This window comes from Carettochelys insculpta, chromosome 1 (assembly GCF_033958435.1).
Source record: "Carettochelys insculpta isolate YL-2023 chromosome 1, ASM3395843v1, whole genome shotgun sequence".
NCBI lineage: Eukaryota > Metazoa > Chordata > Testudines > Carettochelyidae > Carettochelys > Carettochelys insculpta.
The window spans coordinates 237,715,135-237,742,141 of record NC_134137.1 but is presented as its reverse complement, the minus strand read 5'-3'; the positions used below and the strand labels follow the sequence as shown (position 1 = coordinate 237,742,141).

Sequence of the window (27,007 nt, the reverse complement as noted above, 5' to 3'; positions counted from 1 at the left end):
GGCAGTCCTGTAGCACCTTAAAGACTAACAATGTTATTTATTAGGCTGTCGTGGGACAGACCCACTTCTTCAGATCTGGAAAAGAACTGGTAACTGAGAGGTAACAGAGAGGTACCCATGTTAGTCTGTATTCTAACAAAACAAGCAACAGTCCTGTAGCACTTTAAAGACTAACAAAATAATTTATTAGGTGATGAGCTTTAGTGGCACAGACCCACTTTGTCAAATCTGAAGAAGTGGGTCTGCCCCATGAAAGCTCATCACCTAATATATTATTTTGTTAGTCTTTAAAGTGCTACAAGAATGCTGGTTTGTTTCGATAAGTGAAAGAAATAGAATTGATTGAAAAAAAACCTGATAGAAAAAACCTGATGAATCAGCTAGATGTGGGGGAAAGAAAGGGGGAAGAGCAAAAAATCCTCTACAAGTGTCTATTAGTAATGGAGAAGTAGCCGTGTTAGTCTGTATTCAAACAAAACAAAGCCGCAGCCATGTAGCACTTTAAAGACTAACAAAATAATTTATAGGTGATGAATTTTCCTGGGCCAGACCCACTTCTTTAGATCTATATCAGATCTATAAGACCATGTCTACACTGGTACAAATCTTCAAAATAGCTATGCTAACGGCCATTTTGAAAATTACTAATGAGGCTCTGAACTGAATATTCAGTGTCTCTTTAGCATTAGTACGCTTCTGGCCTCAGTGCTTCAAAAGCACCGCTTTCAAACACCCGCGGCTCTGTGCGGCTACACAGGGGTCCTTTTCAAAAGGACTCTGCACATTTTGAAATCCTCTTATTCCCCCCAGCTGAAGGAAATAAGAGAATTTCGAAATGTGCAGGGTCCTTTTGAAAAGGACACCTGTGTAGCCGCGCCGAGCCGCGGGCATTCGAAAGCAGCACTTTCAAAGCACCACGGCCAGAAGCGTGCTAATGCTAATGAGAAGCTGAATATTGAGTTCAGAGCCTCATTAGTAATTTTCGAAATGGCCATTAGCATGGCTATTTCAAAGATTTGTACCAGTGTAGGCACAGCCTAAGTGTCTATTAAGTTAAGTGGGATGCCTGCTATCATCACAAATATCAATGGTGGGGAAATTGTCCTTGTAATGCGTAAGATAGTTGAGATCTTTATTGAGTCCATGGTGATAGGTATCAAACTTGAAAATGAATTGCAATTCAGATGTCTCCCTTTGTAATCTGGAGTTAAAATCTGTTTGTTTTAAAACACACACCATTAAGCTGGTCAGTAGTGTGTCCTGCCAAATGGAAAAGTTCACTTACCAGTTTGGCTGTGTCTACATTTGCATTCCTCTTTTTGAAAGAGGTATGCAAATGAAGGAAATTGAAAATGCAAATGAGGTGCAAATGTACATATCTGGCACCTCATATGCGTATTCTTCTTTCGAAAGAAGAAAAGCAGTGTAGACTACTCTCTCAAACGTAAACCCCATCTTGAAAAGAATCCTTCTTCTCATAAAAAAGGGAAAAAGGGTTTTTTTGGAGATGGGGTTTACTTTTGAAAGAGCAGTGTCTAAACTGTTTTTCTTCTTTCAAAAGAAGCTCTTTTGAAAGAAGAATATGCAAATGAGGTGCCAGATGTAAATCTGCACCTCATTTGCATTTTCAATTTCCCTCATTTGCATGCCTCTTTCGAAAGAAGAATGCAAGTGTAGACACAACCTTTGTGTATTCAGATTCCTAATGTCTAGTTTGTGTCCATTCCTCCTTTGTTTATGTAGTTGATGGTTTCCCTGAAGTGAGAATGTCCACTGGCTTCAATCCTCTAACACCTTTCCATGCTGTTATAAATTCTTTGGTGATGCTGAGATATATTTTTGATAAAGGACATTTATTTCCTGTGCTAATTTAAGAAGGTCTTAGATGCCTCCTCCTCAAAAGCATAGTTCATTTATTTACTATTTTAGTAGTTATCGCTAGTCAATTAAATTCACATGTGCAACATACTGTAAACTGAAACTGCACTTAATTTAGCACAGCATATAAAAACCTGCATCACTGTGAAACACATTAGTAATCCTATTTAAATGAGTGGGATTATTCACATGCTTAAACTTAAGCAGATGCTTAAGTGCTTTGATCACGCTGAGATGTTGCCTCTTAATGGATTTTGTACCTGATATATATTTGTTCAAGTCACATTTGAGCGTTCAGTTTGATAACAAGACCTGCAACACAATCTATGGTCTATGATCTGTTCTGCACTTAAAAATTAAATGGACCTAGCTATCTTGCTCAGAGCTGTGATAAATTTTGCAGCCTAAGTGTAGCAGTTAGGTCAACCTAACTCCCATGGCAGGTGCACTTGGGCCAATGGAAAAATTCTTCCATTGACATAGCTACCACCTCTAGGAGAGATGGATGAGCTACACTGATGGAAAAACCCCTTCCATTGCTGTAAGAGGTGTCCCACTTATGGCGCTATGGCAGCACATACCTTAATCCAATTGACATTCAGTGAGACTTAAGCTCCTAAATACCATTTTTTTAAAGTTATTTAGGTGCAGACAGGCACTTAGAGGAATTTTCAAATGTGTCCAGGTGCCAGTTAGAAGCCAAGGCCCATCTGAGAATTCTATTAGGCACCAAAGTACTGAAGTAATTTGAAAAGTTGGTCCTAAGGCCCAGATCCTCAAAGAAATTTAGATTCCTAACTTCCACTGAAATCCACTGAAACTGTGGGGTGCACTTCCTTATACAATATAAAGTAACCCCTCTAGAGAGGTGTGTCCCACAGGGGGCAGGGAGGTGGCACCACCCAGCTCCCCTCTGTCTCCAGCTCTGTCTACGTTCATCCCCAGCCCTGACCATGGTCTTACTCCTGGTTCTGACCTCAGCCTTCATCTCCCTCCTCTAGTCGTGCCCCCTGGCTCCCAGTTACAATCTGGCTCTGCTCCCAGCCCTGGCCCTCGCTTCCATTCCCAACCATGGTCCAGCTCTGGTCCCACCTCTGCTCCAGCTCTGGCCACAGCTTTGGTCACAACCAGATTCCTATTTCTGGCCCTAGCTCCTGACCCCTGGCTCCTGACCACAAGGACATAAGCAGATTTATTAGTGGCAAGAGAGAACATGACTTAAAATGTTTGGGGACCACAAGGTGCACTCTATAGTGTTTATTAGGAAATACTACAGGCCTGGTTGCAGTTCTGCTCGCAAGCAGAAGTTGGGCTGGAAGAATGTTCTACACAGAAACTGTTGTAATGTGCATCCACAGTGTGTGGGCCAGATCCCATGCTGGCCAGGGGAGGGACCGGGGCTTGCAGGGTAGGGGAGCTGTATTGGGGGGGCTGGGTCAAGCCCCATGCTGGCCAGGGAGGGGTTGGGGCTGGCACAGTGTGGAGGGGGCTCCACTGGGAGGCTGAGCTGGGCCTCACTCTGGGTTGGGGGGCGTCTGGGGCTCACACAGTGTCAGGAGAAACATGATAGAAACTTACGCAGACAGACGGATGGATACAGCAAAATATATATAAGTACAGTAAATAGACCTAATATTTTTGATCTTTTCCATACAAAATAGCTGAAGGAAAAGAAACTGTGAGAATATCTTTGTTCCTCATAAAGCTGCAGAAAAGAGCTCACTCAGAGTAGATATAGTGGGATTGAATGCCTCAGGGAACTGGTAATCAGATAGGGCTCCTCTTAGTTGCATGCAACTGGTTTAAACTTGCCCCAGGTCTGTAATAATTCAAAGTTGTTTCCTACTGATGGCTGTTTTGAAGCCAATGACTGTGTGACGTGAATTAGTGGTCTCAGTTCTGTTCCAATAAGACAACTAGCCTGACTGGTGGCAATCTCAGAAGCAAACATAAGAAATGACGCTATGCAGACTGATGTACCCTCCCATCCTTACAAGTGGTAGTTTCCAATCAGGATTAAAACACACTGCTCCACCAATGTAAATGATCTCATCAGTGTAAATGAGATTAGAAATTTGCACTTCTGCTACTTCTTCGGTACCTTGGCTTCACATGCTTTGCAGGTAATAAAACAAAACAAAACAAAATGTATGTTTACAAACAATACAAAATCCTCCTTAAAAGTGATTGATTGCTATGTGAAAGGTGCAGTCCTTTAGGTGTACGTCTCCAATAATGCCATTTGCTTATAGCCTTCCTTGTCAGTTTTGAGCCACTGTCATGTGCAATTTACCAAGAGTTTCCATGTGCCTCTTCATTCTCTTTTGTGTGAATGGTGGGAGGGGAGAGAAGTGGGTCAGGATTAACTGTCTGTTGTCTTTCTTCTGTCACTGAGTTTTTCTCTCAATGCATATAGATCAAGGCTTAGAGAAACAAAATTCACTTTTTTATTTTCTTTTATTTCTTTGCAGAGTCCACTTCATGTGAAATTCTACTTTTGCCCCCATTTCAAATTTCTCAATATATTTTTCATTCTAAGCAAAAAACCAGTCACTAGGTCTTATTCTCCTCTCTTTTCTACTGGTGTAGATAACGAGTAACTCCACGGGCATTACAATTGAATAAAACAGTGTACATGTGATAAGAGTCTGGTTTAATATCAATAGACTAGTTGTTATGTGCAGCCTTACTAATCTAGCAATCCACAAAGCAGCCAATGGATAGGGAATACTTGATAAACAAAAACTTTTCAATTTCAAGGAAATATTAAAACTTTGGGAAGCTTTTTAATTTACTGCTTATTTGCACATTTTGTAAAAATGCCATCAATTTTTGCAAGAGTCTAAATCTATCTAAGTGCTTGTATTTGCTGTCCTCACCATAGTGCTGGAGACTCTAACAGCTAGCACCATAATACAAAGGCCCGGGGCAGTGCAGTTTAATTCCTTCTTCCCCTGAAACAGCCTTGTGGAAAGAAAGAGTTTTATGTTTTTGTTCTGCAAATAGTCAGATTTGTGGAATTTCAAATCTCTGCAAGTGAGTTTCATAGTGCAACATTGACTGAGAAAATTCGGTCCCTTGCTTACTTCAGTTTTTCTCTCAGGGGAAGTAGTTTCATAGTGACAGGGGAATGTAACTCCCTGTGTAAAAGTGTTCTTTAATGTAAACATATTCTTCTAGACAAGAACAGTTAGAAACATAGACTTTGCCATATCAGATCACTAGTTCATCTGGTCTGCTTTATACCCTGGCACTTGCAAGGAAGGTGAACATCTCCCCCATGTCAAAACAAAAAGCAGTCAAATTGCACTGTAAAGACTGGCAAAATGGTTTATTAGGTGAGCTTTCGTGGGACAGACCCACTTCTTCAGACCACAGCCAGACCAGAACAGACTCAATATTTAAGGCACAGAGAACCAAAAAGAGTGTCCTCCTTGCTTACTGTTTTTGGTTCTCTGTGCCTTAAATATTGACTCTGTTCTGGTCTGGCTGTGGTCTGAAGAAGTGGGTCTGTCCCACGAAAGCTCACCTAATAAACCATTTTGCTAGTCTTTAAAGTGCTACTTGACTGCTTTTTGTTTTGATAGTGTATAGACTAGCACGGCTTCCTCTCTGTTACTATCTCCCCCATGTGTAATCCTGGAGGTGTGGGACCCTCCATGTGCTCAGATTTAGCTTGTATTGCCACAGAATTTTGGTCACAAAATTTTCCATGTCTTTAAAACCAAGCCAAGTTATTTGGCTATGGCACCAGACTTTCCCTGGGTGATTTCCAAGGCAGAGAAAGAAAGACACAATGGGGAAGTCAAATTCCTTTTTTATTTTCCCATTCAGGGGGGCAGGCTCACCTCCATCATACATTCCATTGCACTGCTCATTTTTGTGACTTTTTCTTTTGCATGGTCAAAATAAGAAACTTTGTTGGGTACTTATTAGAATGTTACTGTAACGGGGTCAACAAATCTCAAACAGAACAGAGAGGCAGGGAGGAAAGTATCTCTTGTTTACAAACAAGCAGCTTCACCCCATCCAGATCTGCCAAGCAAGGCAAAAAACTACAAAGGCAAGAGTACAGTGAGAAAAGGGAAGGGGAAGGGCCTCGGCTAGCAAGGTGGCCATGGCATGGCACTGGGCTGCCAGGAGACTGAAACAGACTGCCAGCCCACAAGGTGAAAGGCTGGCAGGCTTAATTGGAGGTGAGAGTCTAGGAACCAACTTGCTGGAGAGCAAACCAAGAAAAGTCAGTCAGGAGAAGCTGAGGCTCCTCAAGAGACCATCCCAAGTGGCTGATAGTTTCCCGATCCCAGTCCAGACTAACATGCTCCTTGAAAAAGAGACAGCAGTATAAGAATCAGAGTGCACATCCACCCTCATGGAAAAGATACACAATGAAGAAAAGGCCCTATGTGCGCCTAGTAATTTTATGCCTTAGTATATCTATTATGGTGCTTTTATTACAGTTGAAGCTTTCTGTTTGGTTTTTAATTATATTGCTCCTTAACTAAATGATATTATTTTAAAGGGTGAGGCTCATGAGGAAATGGGCACAGAACACAGCATCATTAAGGACCTCTATGATTTGTTGTTTGCAGTTTTGTAAAAGCTGAGCTGGTTCCAGGATATTATGGCAGCAAGATGGATGAGGTAATATCTTTACTGGACTGAATTCTGTTGGCAAAAAAAGACAACATTTTGAGCTACTCAGATCTACTGCATACACCTCCCCTCACCCCCGATCCTGCTTTTTTTGTCTTATGATTGTAGAGGCATTAACAGGCCACTTCACCTTGAATCATTCCTTAGAACATGTGTTAACTATTTATGCTAAACAATCTGTTCCACCTTTTATTTAGCTGTCACATGCTGAGACCTGGTCTACACTAGGAAATCAGGTTGTTTTAAGTATGTCAGTCAGGGGTGTGAAAAATCCACACCTCTGAGTGGCATGCTTAAACTGACCAACATCCCTGTGTAGTTAGCATTAGATGGCCCTAGCTACCAACTCTTGGGGTGGTTGATTACCCACACTGGCAGAAGAACACCTCCCATCAACATAGGTAATGTCCACAACCAACATCTACCATAGTGCACCTGTGCCACCGTAGGGAATAAACCATAGGCAAGTCCTGAGTATCTTTCCCAAACAGGAAGAAGAGCTCTGAGTGGCTTGAAAGCTTGTCTCTCTCACCAACAGAAGTTGGTCAGGCAAAAGATATAGCCTCCAAACTTCCCCAGTGTCTCTCCTTTGCTATTCATTGTCATTTAGCTTGGAGCTGACAATGGGTTCAGCCCAAGATTAGAAGTCTTAAAAAAGGGATAGATAATAAGACAAAAGATATCATACTTCCCCTATATAAAACTATGGTACGCCCACATCTTGAGTACTGTGTGCAGATGTGGTCTCCTCACCTCAAAAAAGATATATTGGCATTAGAAAAGGTACAGAAAAGGGCGACTAAGATGATTAGGGGTTTGGAAAGGGTCCCATATGGGGAGAGGCTAGAGAGACTGGGACTTTTCAGTCTGGAAGAGAGGCGATTGAGGGGCGATATGATAGAGGTATATAAAATCATGAATGGTGTGGAGAAAGTGAACATAGAAAAATTATTTACCTTTTCCCATAATACAAGAACTAGGGGACACCAAATGAAATTGATGGGTAGTAGGTTCAAAACTAATAAAAGGAAATTTTTCTTCACACAGTGCACAGTCAACCTGTGGAACTCCTTGCCGGAGGAGACTGTGAAGGCCAGGACTCTATTAGGGTTTAAAAAAGAGCTCGATAAATTTTTGCAGGTTAGGTCCATAAATGGCTATTAGCCAAGGGTAAAGTATGGTGCCCTAGCCTTCAGTACAAGGGCAGGAGATGGATGGCAGGAGATAAATCACTTGATCATTGTCTTCTGTTCTCCTTCTCTGGGGCACCTGGCATTGGCCACTGTCGGCAGACGGGATACTGGGCTGGATGGACCTTTGGTCTGACCCAGTATGGCCGTTCTTATGTTCTTATGTCTTCGGGGAGATCTACACTGTGGGGACAAGTAACAGAGAGGTAGCTGTATTAGTCTGTGTTCTAACAAAACAAAACAGCAGAAATGTAGCACTTTAAAGACAGACAAAATGATTTATTCGGTGATGAGTTTTCATGGGACAGACCCACTTCATCAGATTAATAGCATTTCCAGTACAGACTGACATCTATAAGTACAAAGGTCCAAGACAAATTGCAGTAAAAACTGACAAATTGAGTACATGGCACTGAAAGAGGGGGATGTTAAGCACCTGGCCTGAGATAATTACGAGCATCAAAGGAAGGGAAGCAGTCCTTGTAATGCGTGAGGTAATTGTTGTCTTTGTTCATACCATGTGTTAATGTGTTGAATTTGAATATGAACTCCAACTATGGGGACAAGTAGATCTCAGCTATGCTATCTGAGTTATATTAGTAGCATAACTCAAATTGACATAGCTTAAATCTACTTACTGCAGGGTCCACACCAGGCTGGATCAACAGAAGAAACTCTCCTGCTGACTCCCCTTACGCCTCTTGTTCTGGTGGAGTACCAGAGTCAATGAGAGAATGATCAGCAGTTGATTTAACTGGTCTGGTTTAGGTGGAGACATGCCCTTAGACACAGAAGCTATGGATGAAGCTGAAGCTGAAAGTGCTAGATTCAAAAATCACTGAAGGGCTGGATCCTAGATCAGTCAATGCTTTTGACATAATTTTTAATGCATCAGAAATATTTTACAAAACTAAATGTAGGTGAAAATATCCCAAATTATTTTTCCTTTGTTTCCTCCACCACTTTGCTTACCTGTTTAAATTACTGAATGAATCCATAATTGCAAAGTCCTCATGGTCCTTACTGTGGCTCCGGTAACACTACAGCACTCTGTCAACAGAAGTCACTGTCGGGAGAGATTTCCTGACAAAACTTCTGTTGACAGCGTGTGACCACACACAAAAGCCAATTGAGAGAGCGCCCTGCTCTGTCGACAAAGCAGCCAGACTCCCCGGCTGCTCTCTCAACAAAACAGGCATCTGGAATCACAGCAGACAGGGCTGCCATTGTTCTGGATGCCCTGTCTGTCGAGAGAAGCCCCTGCCCGTTCCCCCACCGAGCATCCACACAGCTTTTTTGTCAATAGAATTGGTCGACAGCTGCATTATGCCAAAGCTTTGAGACAGAACACTGAAGGCAAAAGGGCTGTATTTTGTCTGGATATGGCTGACAAACCCCTTTTTGTGTGTGCGTGCTCCACAAGCTTAGTTGACAAAACCTGGGTTTTGCCAGCAAAACTTGCAGTGTAACCATTGCCTGTGTTGCTCTACATTTGTTTATATTGAACGTACATTACAGAAGCATGTTAGTTTCCCCAATTAATTCATTTTTAGCTATAAACAAAAAACATCTGAGAATAGCATGTCTTTCTTTTTCTGTACATATATATTCTATGTCCTAGTAATAATTAGTCCAACTGGATATTCAAATCTGATTATTGTATCTAGCCATTAATTTAAACTACATTTGACATATGTCTCAGGTCTCATATGGCATGCCAGCCATGACATTATTTCCAAGAAACGCAATTCTTGTTTTATTTGGTCAGCTGAACTGTAATTTCCCCCAGTTCTGCAGTTTTAATAGACTATGAAGGATTAACATTTTCCTGTATTTGCAGGTGCACTTTGCAGTTTCCCACTTTTCACTATGAAGTAGTATGTAATTATCTGCTTTGCACATGCTTTAGATTTGTAACTTAGCCAGACTCTTTTGAAAATATCATTCCTAGTGTTAAATCTGACCTTCATTCAGTAACTTTTTCAAAATGCTTCTCGCTACAAAACCCCACCACTCAGCTCTGGTCAGGGGTCTGCAACATGTGGCTCCAGAGCCACATGTGGCTCTTTAAGGATTTCTTTGTAGCTCCAGACACTGTAACTGTAAAGTGAAAAAAAAAAAAAGCTCCCTCATTATTTTCAATAAATGGTGAACATCTAAAAGCCCAACAAGGAATAACTCATATCTAAATAGCAAACAATATCTGATCTCAAACTATTGGATAGCTCCCCATTTAATATGTGCAGTGCATTGTGGGATATGATACTGTATCTGTGTTTTGATCACGCTACTAATAAAATCTTGATTTCAAAAAGGAAAAGGAAGCTTGGGGCATTTCTGCTGCAAAGGAAAACATGCATTTTAAGAAAGAAAATTGAAATTAAACATGAAGTAAAATTAACATAATTAAAGTGGGTTTGGGAGTGAAAGTCAGGAAGACAGTGGTAGAAAGTGTGAGGAAATAGAATATGTAAAAAGTTTGTGAACGTCCTGCAGTAAACATGTATCGCATTGCAAATCATTGTGTACGCGCTGTTCTTAAAATAGGGGTTACAAAAAGTATGGTTTAACTTTTATTACAGACAGTCTCTATTCACATGCATTGCAGCTCTTGAATTATTGAATTTTTACCAACTTTGAAAAAAAAATGGCTCTTCTCTGTAGTTTGGTTGCTGACCCCTAACCATGGCTCAGCAACTGGTTAGTTGTGATTGCTTTTTACTATTAAAAACTTAATTGTTTCACTATTACCTCCTCCTGGATGAACCTCTCTAATCTGGCACCCTCACAACCTGAGTAATACCAAACCAGAGAATTTGCTGAAACACAGGAGGTCAATATTGTATAGTGACTGTCTCTCTTCATTTTTATTTCAATTACACAAATAAATGGAACAACTGTTGCACTGCTGCTTAATAATATGTGACTGTACTGATATGTCCTATATAAACCTACACCTAGACAAGGCTTATCAGCTCTCTTCATAACAAAGTTAGTGTTGTTACACAATTTTACTGTCCTGGCACAGAGAAGGAAGTAAATAAGAGTATAAAAAAACAAGTTTATACTTAACAGCATTACCAACACTTCCACTGCTTGCTGGTCTCTTGGAAGATATTTAAGGGTAATTCAGAGCTAACAAACAGCACAGCACACCAAGATCCAGGACTGGTGTCTGTAAACAAACAAATCATAGAATTCTAGGGCAGAAAGGGACCTCAGGAGGTCATCTAGTCCAGCCCCCTGCTTAAAGCAAGATCAACCCCAACTAAATCATCTCACCCATGACTAAGTCAAGCCAGGACTTAAAAACCTCTAGGCATGGAGATTCCACCACCTGTCTTGGTAACACATTCCGGTGCTTCACAAACCTCCTGGTGAAATAGTTTTTTCCTACTCTCCAACTTACACCTCTCCCTCGCCCTCTGTAACTTCAGACCATTGCTCCTTGTTCTGCCATCCATCACTACTGAGAACAGCCTCTCTCCATCTTCTTTAGAGCCCCCCTTCAGGAAGCTGAACACTGCTATCAAATTGTCCCCCAGTCTTCTTTTCTGCAAATTAAATAAGCCCAGATCTCTGAGCCTCTCCTCATAGGTCATGTGCTCCAGCCCCCTAATCATCTTCGTTGCCCTTCACTGAACCCACCTCAGTGCGTCCACATCTTTTCTGTACTGGGGGGTCCAGAACTGGATGCAATACTCTAGATGAGGTCTGACCTGTGCCAAATAGAGGGGAATAATAACTTCTCTAGATCTGCTGGAAATGCTTCTCCTAATGCACCTTAATATGCCGTTAGCCTTCTTGGCTACCAGGGCACACTGTAGACTTATATCCAGCCTCTCTTCCACTGTAATCCCCAGATCTTTTCTGCTGCACTGCTACGGGTCCCCAGCCTATAACAATGCTTGGAATTCTTCCATCCCAAGTCCAGAACTCTGCACTTCTCCTTGGTGAACCTCATTCTTTTGTCCCAACCCTGAAATTTATCTAGGTCACTCTTGACCCTATACCTACCCTCCAACGTATCTACCTGTCTCCTAGCTTAGTGTCATCTGCAAGTTTGCTGAGGGTACATCCACCCCCTCCTCCAGGTCATTAATAAAGATATTGAACAATACTGTCCCTAGAACCGATCCTTGGGGCACTCCACTTGAAACTGACCGCCAACCAGACATTGAGCCATTGACCACTACCTGCAAGGTCTGTCCATCTAGCCAGCTTTCTATCCATCTTGCAGTCTGTATATCCAATCCATACTTCCTTAACTTATGGGCAAGAATGTTACGGAAAACTGTATCAAAAGCTTTGCTAAAATCAAGGTATATCACATGCATTGATTTCCCCATGTCCACAGAGCTAGCCACCTCATCATAGAAGCTAATCAGATTGGTCACGCATGATTGCCCTTAGTGAATCCATATTGACTACTCTTCATCACTTTCCCATCACTCAAGTGCTTAAAAATGGATTCCTTGAGGATCCCCTCCATTATTTTTCCAGGGACTGAGGTAAGGCTGACTGGTCTATAGTTCCCCAGATATTCCTTTCCTTTTTAAAGAAGGGTGCTGTATTTGCCTTTTTCCAGTCATCCGGGATCTCTCCTGATTGCCATGAGTTTTCGAAGATAATGGCCAAAGGCTTTACAATGACATTTGCCAAAAAAAATTTTATGGTAGGAAGCTTGGCCATGCACATGCAAATGTGGTCTGGCTAACTAAAATCGTGCCAGACCACAGACATTGCCAGACTGGCGAATGCGGGACTAGAAGGGTTCAACCAGTATAAATAAAAACATGTTGTGTCGGCTCTGAAGAACTTACAACCTCATTTGAGACAGGACTTGACAAGAGGGACTAGCAGACAGTAATGAGGGATTGGAGCGTAGAAGAATAAATTTACAGTAATAAAATCCCCTGGTAACTCCTCTTAGACATGAGGGCATACCAGAGAAATGAGGTTGATATAATTCTCTGTGTAACTTGAGTACACTAATATTTTACATTGTCCTAATGAATTTATTATCCTCTGTATTGTTGTTGGATTTATCCTACACATGATGTTCCATCCAACAGGAAGGACTCCTAAGGGAGATGTGTGTCATTCAGTATGCAAAGGAAAAGCAGACCAAAACCCATCAAATGAGACAGACGGTATTCAAGTATCTTTGGTAAGCAATGGAATTATAACAGCTATTCATGATAGTTCACGGGATACATGACCAGCTATAAGAGCCTTACTTCTATTGCTTATCCATACAGAAGAAGCACATTGCCTCAAAAGTAGAACAGCACATTTTTGTTCATTTTGTTCAACTTTGAAATATATGCATAGAGATGCAGATACAAAATACTGTGATCTGTTCTCATTACAGTCTCTGCTATACCAGACCCCTGCAGTACAAAGACAGAATCAGATAAAGTCTTATGTCAATGAAGACAATTACCAGATATACAAAATTAAAAAAGGAATATTGCTGCAGACAAATCAGAAGTACCTACTTGAGAAGGCTAGAGAGAATGAGAGATCAGTGTGCCAGTTCTACTCTCAGTTACATTGGTTTAAATCCAGAGTAACTCATTTGGCTTTAGTGAAGTTATTGTGGATTTAAACAGGTGTGATTTAGAGCAAAATCTGATTCTCTGGGAGTATACAGAGTTTAGAAGGACATTGGCAGCTCAAGTTTGCCCAAGATTTTACACAGTCTTAATCCAATATTTTTATAAAACCAAAGACAAATAGAAATTGTGTATCATTTTCAATCTGATGAAATAGGCTGTCTTTTCTAGTATTTGAAACCCACCAGTACTGAAGTCCTGATCCAAATCTATTGAAGTTGGTGGGAGTTCTTCCATTGGTTTCAGTGAGTTATCAACTGGATTTTTAAGAACTTGCAAGTTAAATTGACCAGAGAAAACATGGCACTGACTTAATTCTTTTTATTTTCCAGCCAGAGGCAAATGTAAAAAGAAATAGAAAATAAATAGTGATACACAATTTATTTACAATTATTTTAACAAACTAAGGTGATATTAATATAAACATGTTTGTTTAAATTATGTAATATTTAAATTGACAGCACCCCTTTAAAACCTCCCATATTCTGGCTGGGCATAATATATATACCCTAAGTTTAAAAGCAGCAGAGTTCCTGAGATCCACAGTAGAGCCACACTTTTTGAGGCCTACTAGGGCATGGTTTGTCCTACCAATATTTGGTTACAGAGTGATAAACTGCATAAATTTCCTGAATTATTGAACGGTAGCAGTTTGAAGGAACAAAGTGGTGGGAATTGAAAGATGCCTTGTTTGTGCTCTTCCAGGTGACATTAGGCAGATGGTGACACCAGAACAGAGTACTCCTGTGAACAATTTGCTTGATTTTAGACTGCTACCGGTTAACCTTTTAATCGTTCAGTCCCACCCTGGCTGTACCTCAAGACTAGTTATCTTAGTACCAAATCCTCTGCAATACTTAAAACATGGAGTTACTGGGCCTCAGTAGCCTTTCTTTGCTTCCTGTTTTGTCTATTTAGTAAATATTGTCTTACTGTGCATATGTAAGCATCTGGTACTATGAGGCCCTGATCTCAATTGCACTGTAAAATAAATCATTAGTAAAAATAAAGTTAATATCAGTCAGCCCAGCTGATGCAGGCCAGTTGTGCTAAGAGGAATGCCTTTAACACAAGGTGGCCATAAAATATAACAGGAAATTTGTCACAAGCTTTAAGTTATGCTGGGTTCTCTGAGACAGAAGCAATCCATGTAAGCCTTACTCTCTGCAAACCGTAGCATTCCAGGCCTGACTCACAGGAGAAACAGAGTCATTGAAGGTATGCATGGAAGATACCAATTAGGTCATTCAGACTATCTCTTTGGGGCCAGTGCAGCATTATGCAATCAATGTTTAGCATGTAACAAGAAACACTGCACCAATACAACTTGTATGATTTGAAGCCCACTCAAAATATGACTGTATCTATTGACACCATCTTCTTTGTGATTTACCAGGCTTTGGCAGTAACTTTGCTTTCAGAATAAAGGAACACCTTCAGCATCCACCTGTAGACAATGGGTCTTGTCTGCTTTTCAGCAGTAGATATTTTTGTCCGGTAATACAGTCACTGGAAAGTGGGAACATGGTCTTGGTATCCCTCAGATCAAAGTCTACCCATCTTTTGAGCTGTTTGCCAAAATATGTACATTATATGTCATTTGTAATTACACTAACTCTACATATGAGATTTTGGAGTGATGACTGGAGGAGTTGTACTTAGAGAAGTCTCATGGCTTGGAGGAGGTAGACAGTTTTGTAAAATTATATGTTTTTATGTATCTGTACTAAATATTAGATATGATATCAAGGGCGTGATTCCTAGCTTGATTAGTACAAACATTTTCTCTCTATATCTAATGAGAAAATTTTCTCTTTGTAGCTGCAGGGTGTATCTCAGCACCACAATTTCACCTCTGGGACATCCAGTAGAAAGAGACTGCAGAATATAAGCAAAGATCTACATAGAACTGTGAGGAGCATTTTGCCCTGACACTTTGTGCTGCTCATTGCGTGAATATTTGAAAACTATCTAAACATGAAACAGCAAGGCATACTTAGCTATATAAACCATGAATTACTAAAATGTGGGCTTCAGGTATTATACACGCATCGTTAATAAACCTGCAGTTTCATTTTATTAGCCATATCTTTAATGGTGGAATGAGCTGGCTAATGGTGAGGAGGAAAGCAAATGAGTGCCGCTCCGTTAAGCAGAGTGCATTCGGAGAACTCTGATTACATAAAACGCTATAAATAGTAACAGAGAGGTAGCCATGTTAGTCTGTATCTTAACAAAACAAAAGAGCAGTCATGTGGCACTTTAAAGACTAACAAAACAATTTTCTTAGCCTATAAAGTGCCACATGACTGCTTTTTTGTTTTGTTATGAAACACTATACTAAATGATCTGCAGAACCAACACTGTGACTGCTAGAGAGTGCTGTACAAGAGAGAATATCTCTTGAGAAATTTCTCAGAAGAGGATTGTTTAGGACAGTGTTCCCCAAAGTGCAAGTGAGTCTGTTGGACTTGCTCAGGGTGCAGAAGCTGTATAAATTAAGATGGCAGGAATTTAACAACACAAATTAAGGTTGCCAGGTTCTTCATGAAGGGTAAGCTCAGCTTTCAAAAGTTTGGAAAACAGTGGCCTTAGGGATGGAGATGGCCGGGAATCAGGAGCTCTTGATTCTGTTCCTAACTCTGACTCTAAGCTGCTGTATGACTGTGGGTAAGTCACACAGAGTTAGGTTTTCAAAAGAGCTCAGTTCACATTTAGGCAATGAAGTAATAGGATTTTCAGATGTGCTTATTCAGAAGCTTCCATTATCTTCCTGTTGGCACTGGATTTCAGTTACAACAATATATGGTGTTTGGTCATTGTCAAATGGTGGAGTTTGTGGTATGGTACAAGCAAGTCCAAACGAACTCTTTGGGTTGCCCCTCAGAAAATCTATTTAACTACTTTCATCACTTTCATCTTTCAAACTATAGATTAATTGCATCTGGATCCATTCCACAGATGTTGCAACCTAACAAGAGCCAGTCAAAGGTACACCAAGATCTCTACAGAATCTTGCTGTCAGAATCATGAAGGACTTGACACTTTAAAAATACCCCATTAAAAATGTTTTGTGTCACAAAAAGTTAATGTGAGCTTATCCAGACTGTGGAAAGCTCCTTTTGAACCACCTAATAGTTTTGAGTTTAGATTTCTTTTTGAACTGTTAAGCCGCGTCTACACTAGCCAGCTATTTCAAAGTAGCCATGCCAACTTCGAAATAGCGCCCGCCGCGTCTACACGTGGCGAGCGCTATTTCGAAGTTAACATCGACGTAAGGCGGCGAGACGTTGAAGTCGCTATTCTCATGAGGAGATGGGAATAGCGCCCTACTTCGACTTTGAACGTTGAAGTAGGGTACATGTAGACGATCCGCGTCCTGCAACATCAAAATAGCGGGGTCCTCCGTGGCGGCCATCAGCTGAGGGGTTGAGAGATGCTCTCTCCAGCCCCGAGCTCTATGGTCGCTGCGTGCAGCAGCCCCTTAAAGCTCCCCGCCCCCTATTTCCTGTGCAGGAAGCTGAGAGCTCGTGCAGGCAGCAGCACAGCCACATGCACAGCCTGCACGTCTCTCTGCAGCCCCAACCCACCATGCTGCACCCCATGGCAGCCAGCCAGCCCCCCAAGCGCCCACAAAGCACCCCCCAAAGGGGAGCCAGGGCTCCCAGCCTGCCAGCCAGAGGGGGAAGAGGCAGCGAGGCCTCTCCTGGACGGAGGCCAAGATCCAAGACCTGCTGGGGCTCTGGGGCGAGGAGGAGGTGCTCCAGGTAGTGGGGAGCAAGAGGCGAAATGCGGATGCGTTCGCTCGGCTGGCCAAGGGCCTGGCTGCCTGGGGTCACCCTGCCCGCACTCCTGACCACGTCAGGAGTAAGGTGAAGGAGCTGCAGCAGGGTTACGCCCGGGCCTGGGACACGGCCAGCCGATCTGGGGCCGCCCCCCCCACCTTGCCCCTTTCACAGGGAGCTCAGGTCCATCCTGGGCCCCTGGTACACCTCCTCCTCCCCCAGCCACCCTTGACACATCGGCCGACGAGCCTCAGCAGGCCCCGGAGACGGAGTCCACCCCGGAGGCCAGCCCTGCACCCCAGTGGCCCCCCCAGGAGCCCACCCCTGGGACACCGGAGGAGGAGGAGGAGGGGTCCTCCAGTGACGGCGGGCTCCAGATCGCCCTCCCCTCCCGCAGCTCCAGCAGGGCGTCCGCCCGATGGGTGTCCCCCGACCATGGGAGTGGAGCGTCAGGTATGTACCCCCCTGGTGCACACCCACGGGGTTAAGGGGCGGGGACAAGAGACATGACCAGGGCCCTCCACACACCCAGATGACCATGGCCCCAAGGACAGCAGTGGCATGTCCCTCAGAAGAGTGCATCAGCCCCTGCTCCCCAGCACGACAGTGCCATGCCCCATCCCTGGGGATGGGGGGAGCGGAACCTAGGGTCCCCTGGGGGAGGGGGGTTGGACACTCATCATCATCAGCAGCAGCATCTCCGGGGGATGGGGATGAGGAACCAGCAGCAGAGGGGTGGGGGGACAAGGGCCATGGGTCAGGGCCCAGACTAACGGCTGTCTCCACTCTTCTTCCCCCCTGTGTTCCACAGCTGCACCGTCGGAGGGCCCGGAGAGCACCGGCGCGCCACCTGTGGTCCCGGACAGCCCACCGGGGCCATCGCAGCAGGCCAGCCCCTCAGTGGAGTACAGACCAGCCCCAGGACGAGCCCGACAGCATCAGGGCAATCTGCGGGCACTCACAGACCCCCAGCTGCTCGCCACCCTCCGGCGTCAGCTGGAGGTGTCCAGGCGGCGCCTGCAGGTGGAGGACGGCGGCTCCACCTCCAGGAGCGAGCGCTGGCCTGGTGCCAGGAGGCTTGGGGGACCTTCATGCGCACGTTCGATGCCATCGCGCAGCACTTGGCCCCCCCTGCTGCTCTGCCTGCCATTCTGCCCGCTGCTCCACCCGCCGCTCCGCCTGCCATCCCTCCACCATTGGCTGTCCTGGGGCCTGCCACCGAAGGGGACCATGGGCCTCTGAACACCGCCCAGCTGTACCTGCCGGTTCTCCTGGCCCCCACGCAGCCTCGACCAGGCCTCCGGCCGAGACGTGGGTTGCGCCCCCCAGCACCAGGCGCAGGACAATAGGGGTGCGTGGCCGAGGACGTTGCCCCCCAAGGCCCCCTCCTTTGGACTCATTCCCCCCATGTTGATGTAAATAGTTTTTGTTCTACCCCTGTTTTGTAACTGCCCCCCCCAGGTACATAGTTCCCCCCTTATTCTTCTGTTTTTCATATTATTAATAATACAAAGGATTGCAGGTTTTGTTTAAAAAAATTCCATTTTTTTATTGTACAGAAGTTGGGGGGGTGCTCTCGGGTTCTCTGTAGTGTGGGCGTGGGGGCAGGGTGTGTTGTGGAGGATGGGGGGGTGTAGTGGGTGGCTCACCTGCAGCTGGCCCTGCCAGCGTTCACCCTGCAGCCTGGTCAGAATGGGCCCGCAGGGCCTCCCGGACCCGGATCCCCTCAGGGTCGACCTGGCGACTGGGGCCAGCGGGTGGCTGGACATCGGCCCTGCCAGCCTCCACAGCCCAGCCCTGGAAAAAGGCCTCTCCCTTGCTCTCCACCAGGTTGTGGAGTGTGCTGCACGCGCCCACAACCTGGGGGATGTTGGTGAGGCCTGCATCCAGGCGGGTGAGGAGACACCTCCAGCGCCCTTTGAGGTGGCCGCACTCGACCACCTGGCGCACATGGTTCAAGCGGGTGTGGAACCGCTCCTGGCTGGCTGTGACATGGCCCGTGTAAGGGTCCATGAGCCAGGGCCAGAGGGGGTATGCCGCGTCTGCGACGAGGCAGAGGGGCATGGTGGTGTCCCCCACAGGGATCTCCCACTGGGGGATGTAGGTCCCCACCTCCAGCCGGTGGCACAGGCCCAAATTTCTGAACACCCGGGAGTCATGGGTGCTGCCAGGCCAGCCCACATAAATGTCCAAGAGGCGGCCCCTGCTGTCCACCAAGGCCTGGAGGACCACAGAACGGTAGCCCTTCCTATTGAGGAAGCGTCCTCTGCTGTGCTCCGGGGCATGGATGGGGATATGGGTCCCATCCAGAGCCCCAAAGCAATTTGGGAAGCCCAGGCTGGCAAACCCCATGATGGCAGCATCCGGGTCCCCAAGCCGCACGAGCCTGTGGAGGAGCAGGGCATTGCTTTCACGGACAACCTGCAGAGGAAGGACATCAGAGAGCACCGGTGAGGGGTGTGTAGGGTGTGTCTGGCCCTCCGCCCCGGGCTGCCCCCAGGGCTCCCCCCCCAGGCTCCCTCCACCCCGTGGGTCCTCTTACCTCCATGAGGATAGCCCCGACGGTGGCCTTGCCCATGCCGAACTGCTGCCCTATGGATCGGTAGCTGTCTGGAGTGGCCAGCTTCCAGACAGTGATGCCGACCCTTTTCTCTACAGTGAGGGCACGTTGCATGGGGGTGTCCTGGTGCCGTAAGGCAGGGGTAAGCCACTGGCAGAGCTCCAGGAATCTCTGCCGGCTCATTCGGAAGTTCCGGAGCCAGCGGTCATTGTCCCACTCGCCGAGCACCAGCCGCTCCCACCAGTCCGTGCTCGTGCGGTATCTCCACAGCTGGCGGCGTGTGTGGCGGGGGGGGGGGGGGGGGAGGGGGCTGGGAGGGCAGCAAGGTCTGGGGCTGCTTCCTCATCCCCCGAGGACAGCTCATCTTCCTCAAATAAAAGATGGTCAGCTCCCTCCTGCATGGCACTGAGCAGGGCAACCACTGCTCCTCCAGGGGAGGGTGTATGGGCCTCTGGCTGCTGCTGCTGCTGCTGCTGCTGCTGCTGGGGGTCCCTGCTGCTTCCACGGGGTGTGCGTGCCTGTGGCTCTGCAGACCGTGTGCTGTGCAGGCTGAGTGTGTCTGGGAGGGGCCCCTTAAGGGAGCGGCTAGCTGTTGCCCCGGAAGTGCTAGTTCACCCTGTGACCCTGTCTGCAGCTGTTTCTGGCACCCTTATTTCGATTTGGTCCGCTTTGGTGTGTAGACGCTCCCCTGCAGCGCCTACTTCGATGTAGTGCTGTCCAACATCGACGGCACCAGCCTTGGAGGATGTGTAGACGCTATTCATCGAAATAGCTTATTTCGATTTTGCTACATCGAAATAAGCTATTTCGATGTAGCATACCAGTGTAGACAGAGCTTTAATCTGGTATTCATGAATTAAGGCCATAGAGACAGTTTGCTTCAAGCCCTAGTGATTGGTCCACCTTACACTAAATTACACCAAGTTTCTTCTCCAATTTAGTGAGTGTGTTGTTCTGCCAAGGTTCTTTCCACAATGATATATGCATCCTAGATTACTTCTTTTTTATACTCAGCTCTGGAGAATCATCACTGTTCCATCTGGAATAAGCTAAGGAGGACTTTAACATACAGATATGTTCTTCCGTGCCGTGTGGGCCTGCAATTAGAGGATTATATCACAGCTCTTTCTGGCAGAGACAGAGCAGTTTCAGCTAGTTTCAGCTGTCAAGTTCTGACAGCAAATAGGCAAAAGAAAATTTTACATTATTCTGTTCTGGTTTTTGAAAGCTTTCTTTCTTTCATCTGAAGACGTGTGTATTGCTGCCTCTGTGACACAGATGTCACTAGCTCAGTCTTGCTGGACAACAACTTTCTTTAACAGGCAGTCTCAAAAACTTCTGGGCCAGCCAACATTTTGTCTTCCCTCCACAACCAGCACAGGGTCAGATTGTTCTCAAGCTCAAGGTAGTCACAAGCTTGCAACAATCTGGAAAGCAAAAAATTCTATCAAAATGCCCATCAATTCAACTACTTATTTGAATTGTGTCTTTATGATGAAATACTTAGCTCCGTATTGGGACAGACACTGTATTGTTTAGGATTATTTGGGTTTTTACCATTTTTCCAAGAACTTTCCTTGTCCATCTCCAAACCCCACACACTACTTTTGGAGGCACAGAGCAGCCATTGACTTTAGCTGGACCAGCATGTGCATTGATATGTGGAATAAGCATGTGTCTCTGCATTAGTTATTTTTCACTGGTAACTCTTGAGTGATGCAAAGTAACTAGATTCTAAGGCTCTAAATTGTTTCTTATGATTTGAGATTCCACTTGTAAAAAAATGATAAATTTGTTCTGTAAAAAAATCTTGAAAAATCATTTTTGGAGGACTTCAGTTTCTATAATAGTAAATAGTCATTTTTTGGATTTCTGATTTTGGATTTTCCTTCATTTCTCTCTCTATTCTCACCATTTTTCTTTTTTTTACCCTTCCCCAATCCCCTTTCTTGGATTGTTTTCCATTGCAAAAGTGGGGAGGAAGAAGAGAAAAGAAAAGCGTCAGGGGAATTAAACAAATAATTTTCCTGTTTTGAGTGTTGAATTTCAGAAAATCAGAACATTTTAGATGCATCTACACTTTCAAGTACATTTGGAAAATCTGGCCCTCTTTTGAAAGGGTGAGCAGAGTGTCTACACACAAAATGAGCTCTTTCGATCTGAAATTGAAAGAACATGGTGCCGTTTTCTAAAGCATTCCTCCGATCTTGTAATAGGAAGAGTGACCCCTTTTAAAAGAGTCTTTTAAAAGGAAATGTGTAGACGCTCTGCAGGCCACTCTTTTGAAAGAGCAGTTCTCCATGGCACCGGCCAGCTGGCACGTGGAGACACCCTGGCTAGCGGCAACGGGGCTCTATGGTAGCTGCGTCTGATCATGTTTAAAGCCACAGAGACCCAGAAGCCCCAAGGCAGGAAGCTGAGATAGTGCTAGGAGCAGCAAACTCACGAGCTCCCTCAACATGCCCTCACTGTGGCTGCAGAGCAGCAATTGTGACCCAGGGCCAGCAGCCAGCCACCCCAGGAGCCCTAGGGCCCCCTCCTTAGAGCCGTCACAGGGCCCTGGGCAGCCCCCCCACAAAAAGGACACCCTCTTGAACTGAGCTTGAGCTGAGATACCTACTCGGGCTCTGGAAAGAAGAGGAGGTTCTGAAGGAAATGGAGGTGAAGAGGTGGAATGCAACTGCATTCACCCACCTTGGACAAAGGGCTATGTGCCCAAAGACCCCTTGCCTGCTCCCCTAAGCAAGTATGCAGCAAGGTGAAGGAGCTCAGCCAGGGATGTGCCCAGGCCCAGTACTCTGCCAGCCACTCTGGGGCAGGTCCCCAACCTGCTGCTCCCACAGTGGGATGTATGTCCCGGCCTCCATTCAGTGTCAGAGGCCAGAATTCTGGAACATCCAGGCATCATGTGTCTGGCTGACCCAGCCCCCATAAATATCACAGAAGTATCCCCTTGGGTCCACCAGTGCCTGGAGCAGCACCGAGTAATTGCCCTTCTGATTTATGCAGGTGCTGGCACTGTGTTTTGGGGCGTGGATGGGGATGTGCATCTAGTTCAAGGCACCAAAGCAATTCAGAAAGCTAAGCATTGCAAATCCCATGACTGCCGCATCTATGTTCCCTATGTGGAACACCCTGTGCAGCAGCATGGCATTGATGGCGCACAAGACCTTCATGGGAGGAAGGGCAAGCACTCTTGTTAGGGTGTGATGGGGTGTGCCCAGCCCCCTCTGTCGACCCCCTCCTAAGCCCCCCTCCCCTGGACTCCCACCCCAGACCCCCTCCTCCAGACTCCATCCCCTTGTCCTGTTCTCCGGACTCTCTCCCCGCTCCCTATGGCGGGTTCGTGCCTTTCAAAAGTGCACTGTAATGTAGATGTAGCCTTTGGGAAAAAAATCTAAGAACATTTTCATTTTTGACAAAAAGCCATTTCTTTAAAAAATAAGTTTTGAATGGAATATTTTGACAGTTCCAAGTTCAACATTTCACAAAGACTGCCAATATTACTTGGATGTTTTATTTTTAATCTAACTCAGCAAAGAGTTCAATGTCACATTCTTTGTGTGCTGGCATCCTTATTTTGTTTTATTAAAAGATCTTGTCCATGCGTTATTGCCTTATAGAATTTTCTGTTATCTTCAGAAGGAAAATAGAAGGAGAATAAGAACAGAGGTTGATAGTTATTCCCTGCTGGGTCCTGCTGAGAATATAAAAATAGATCACAGAGATTTGCAATAAGTACTGAATAAAAGATAACTGAAGTCTGTTTCTTAAGTATTCCAAACCTAAGCTTTGTGCTCTCTGCGAGCATTTGTTTTACTAATGGAAAACCTAAAAGGCTGTCAGAGCTGGTTGAAGATTAAACCATAAGCACATGGAAGCTAACTGAAAAGCAGTCTTTTCAATTTTCTGTTTTAAGAAAAAGTGGGAAGCGATAGATGGGTTACTGCAGGAAGTTTATTATTTTATCTGAAACTATGAATCTAAGAGTTTTTGTTTACAGCAGTAGAGCCAAAGCCAGGGATGTTTCCTTTATTAGAAAGAAAGAAAGAAAGAAAGGAAGAAAGAAAGAAAATGATACACCTTGCATCCCAAGGGACAGCCTTGCAATCATGCTGAGCCTAATTGATGAACATGTTGTGCTGGCAATAAGTCCTCAAAGACTTCCTAGCACATCAGCAAAAAATACTAAGGTTCGCAGTTGGGCTGGATGTTTTGTACGTGGCAATGCTGAGGTGCTGTAGTAAAGCAATATATAATTGATACCAAGGAACTCCACTGTTAAAGTGGTCAAACTGTTGTTTGTAAAGATGGGCCTGCTCGACAGGTTTGGATTAGACCAACATCAGTATGGGATTTAAATATTAAAAGTGAAAAACATCATGGAGAAGCATGATTTAAAGCATGGAGAATTGCCAGCATGGGGGGAGAAAGGAGTGACAAACACTGTTGTGATCTGAGTTTCTTCAATAAGTGTTGTTTACAAATGAGAAGAGACAGAAGAATCCAGCCTAAGGTAACAGCAGTGGCCTTTGTTTAGCTTTTATTCTACAATGCACGTTTGCATTATGTTTTGCTCTAGCTATTGTATGGCATAGACAATAAATGACAGAAGAGAGAAAGAAGACAGTTTCATCATTTTTCATGTATTCAGTCAGTTTTGTATGCCTTTTTTAAAGGGCTAATCATTGCATCTATTTCATATTGTTTGTGAAGAAGGATTTGGGAAGAGGCAAATAATAAAAAAAGGTACCACATCTTTAACTAAAATTAATTCAAAAGGGTTCTGCTTAAGCTGCTGGTAAATTATTGATTTTTCAGGTTCCCAAATTGTCTAGGATCCATCAACATGATTTCAAATTGATCTTATGGCTTTCACAAAGACTATCTATCTATCTATCTAACCTCAGTTCTAGCTGGAAAGTTTGCCTCTTTCACCAACAGAAGTGCGTCCAGTAAAAGATATTACCTCACTCACTATGGCTATGTCTACACTAGCCCCAAACTTCGAAATGGCCATGCAAATGGCCATTTCTAAGTTTACTAATGAAGCACTGAAATACATATTCAGTGCCTCATTAGCATGCGGGCGGCCACAGCACTTCGAAATTGACGCGGCTCGCCGCCGTGCGGCTCGTCCCGACGGGGCTCCTTTTTGAAAGGACCCCGCCTACTTCGAAGTCCCCTTATTCCTATGAGCAGATGAGAATAAGGGGACTTCGAGGTAGGTGGGGTGCTTTCAAAAAGGAGCCCCGTCAGGATGAGCCATGCGGCGGCGAGCCACGTCAATTTCGAAGTACCGCGGCCGCCCGCATGCTAATGAGGCGCTGAATGTGTATTTCAGCGCTTCATTAGTAAACTTTGAAATGGCCATTTGTATGGCCATTTCAAAGTTTGGGGCTAGTGTAGACACGGCCTATGTCTCTCTAGTATCCTGGGACCAATTCTGTTACACCAACACTGCAAACATGTAATAGACATCCAATAGATGTCCTCCACTTGGAGGACAGGCCATTATTTGTACCCCTATAGATAACATTTCTCTGATGGCAGTGATGGCTTTCTTACACCTTCATCTTATGTTATAGACTGTGTTACTGTCGTTGCATTAGTAAGGTTGTTTTCTCGCTACCGTCCGGTTTCTGGCATGTATCTTTTGAGGACAGTCTCAGGAGATGAAGGATGATCGTGTTAAGGCACAGTTCAAATAGTCAGGAAACTTTGCTTTATTTGGATTATCTCGCAGATTCCTTCTGCTATCTAGGCAAGTGATGTGACCTGTCTCATCCTCAGTTTACTGTTCAGTAAATGGGGAAAAATAGAGAACCTAATATCTGTGCAGTGCTGATATTATAGTGAAGAACCCCATTGACGTATCAGTAAAATATTTATTTAAAAATCTGTTGGTCATTTATAGCTTGTTCTTTCTGGAAACTATTTCTATGGTAATGAAGCTTGAGTGAGACTCAGTTTTATTCCAAACAGGTTCCTGTCACCTGACCTCTTTTCAGTATTGCTTCTCATAGTAGGTGTCATGACATTTGCAGCTGCAGAAGTGAAGAGAAGCCTTGACATGACCCATATGGTAGTCAAAAATCTCCTGTGCATTTGGTTATTTGTGTCTTTTCAAGTTTGATTGAAACATCTATCTAGTCCACTGGAGAAATATTGCATATACACAAGGAAATTGTGTGTTCTATCAAGAATAATCTCAAATAATAAAATGTGCAAAACAGGATGGTCTATGTGACAAATCAAGCTAATAGAACAGAGACATCCCTTGTAATAAGAGACAGTTGAAAGACATCTCCAGAGCCTTTATTGCTCATTTCCTACACAGCGCCTTGAGAGAACTGTCAATGTCTAGACCTGTTAAGGGTCAAAATTTTGGAAGGGAAGCCGAGGCTCTTGATTCTGTAGAAGGCTGTAGAGATGTATTATAAATCATTCTAATGAAACTAATTAATGTGTTCCAAACAAATTGGGAGGAAATCAACGTGTGATATTTTTGATCACTTGCCCTGCCTGATGTCTATGGTATGACATACCATACACAAAATTGTGGTTCATAAAAAAATGTTCTAGCAGATAATATCAGTGAGGTGATTACTTACCACAATCTTAATCATACATAGGCTCACAACATATTTTACATCAGGGAGCAGCCAGTATCCACGCTTCATTTTTTACCATTAAAATATATGCTGAATTTGTTTATTAACAGCCAATTTCTTTACTGAGTAGCCTTAATGGAAGTTACTCATACAAATCACTGGTACACAAAGGAGAGATGAGAGCTGGAGTCTAAAGACTTAGTATGTTAGTGTACGCACAAGCCTGCTTGTTTTTGTGCACACATTTGTGTGTGCAGATGTTAAGTTAAACCCACCTGTTGTGTCTTTCTATCAATTTCTTTGAAACCTGCTATTTCTAGTTTCTGTGTGTTCTCACTGGTATTAACAATGGATTACTATAATGACAGCACATGTTCTACTGGGATTATAAATTAGAGAGATGTTTCCCTTTTACATGAAAATGTTATGTTGGTAGGGGTTTTGTTGACAGGAGATGTGGAAGAAACAGAAGAGAGGTATGCCTACACTGTAGTGTGAGAGTGACATTCCCGGGAGACACCTGATGGAGCTTTGGATGCAACAATAAACATTGGGGATAGTACCAGCCATGGGGATTACTTAGACCTCTGAGGATGTGGAGAGACACCTGCTTATTCTCTGTCTGTAATGTTAGAAAATAATTCTGGGCAGATTGGTAAAGATAAGAGCTGTTCAGGAGAGTAGTTGTAGAGGATGACTGCATATT

General features: G+C 44.3%; 1 protein-coding gene across 1 annotated transcript in view; it reads left to right on the top strand.

Moving 5' to 3' along the window:
• The window catches only part of DYRK4 (dual specificity tyrosine phosphorylation regulated kinase 4), a 69,061-nt gene that overhangs the window by 556 nt on the left and 41,498 nt on the right, over positions 1-27,007 (top strand). Inside the window, 1 exon segment of the mRNA XM_075002864.1 lies at positions 12,800-12,894. Within this exon segment, the coding sequence (XP_074858965.1) occupies positions 12,800-12,894 (95 nt within the window).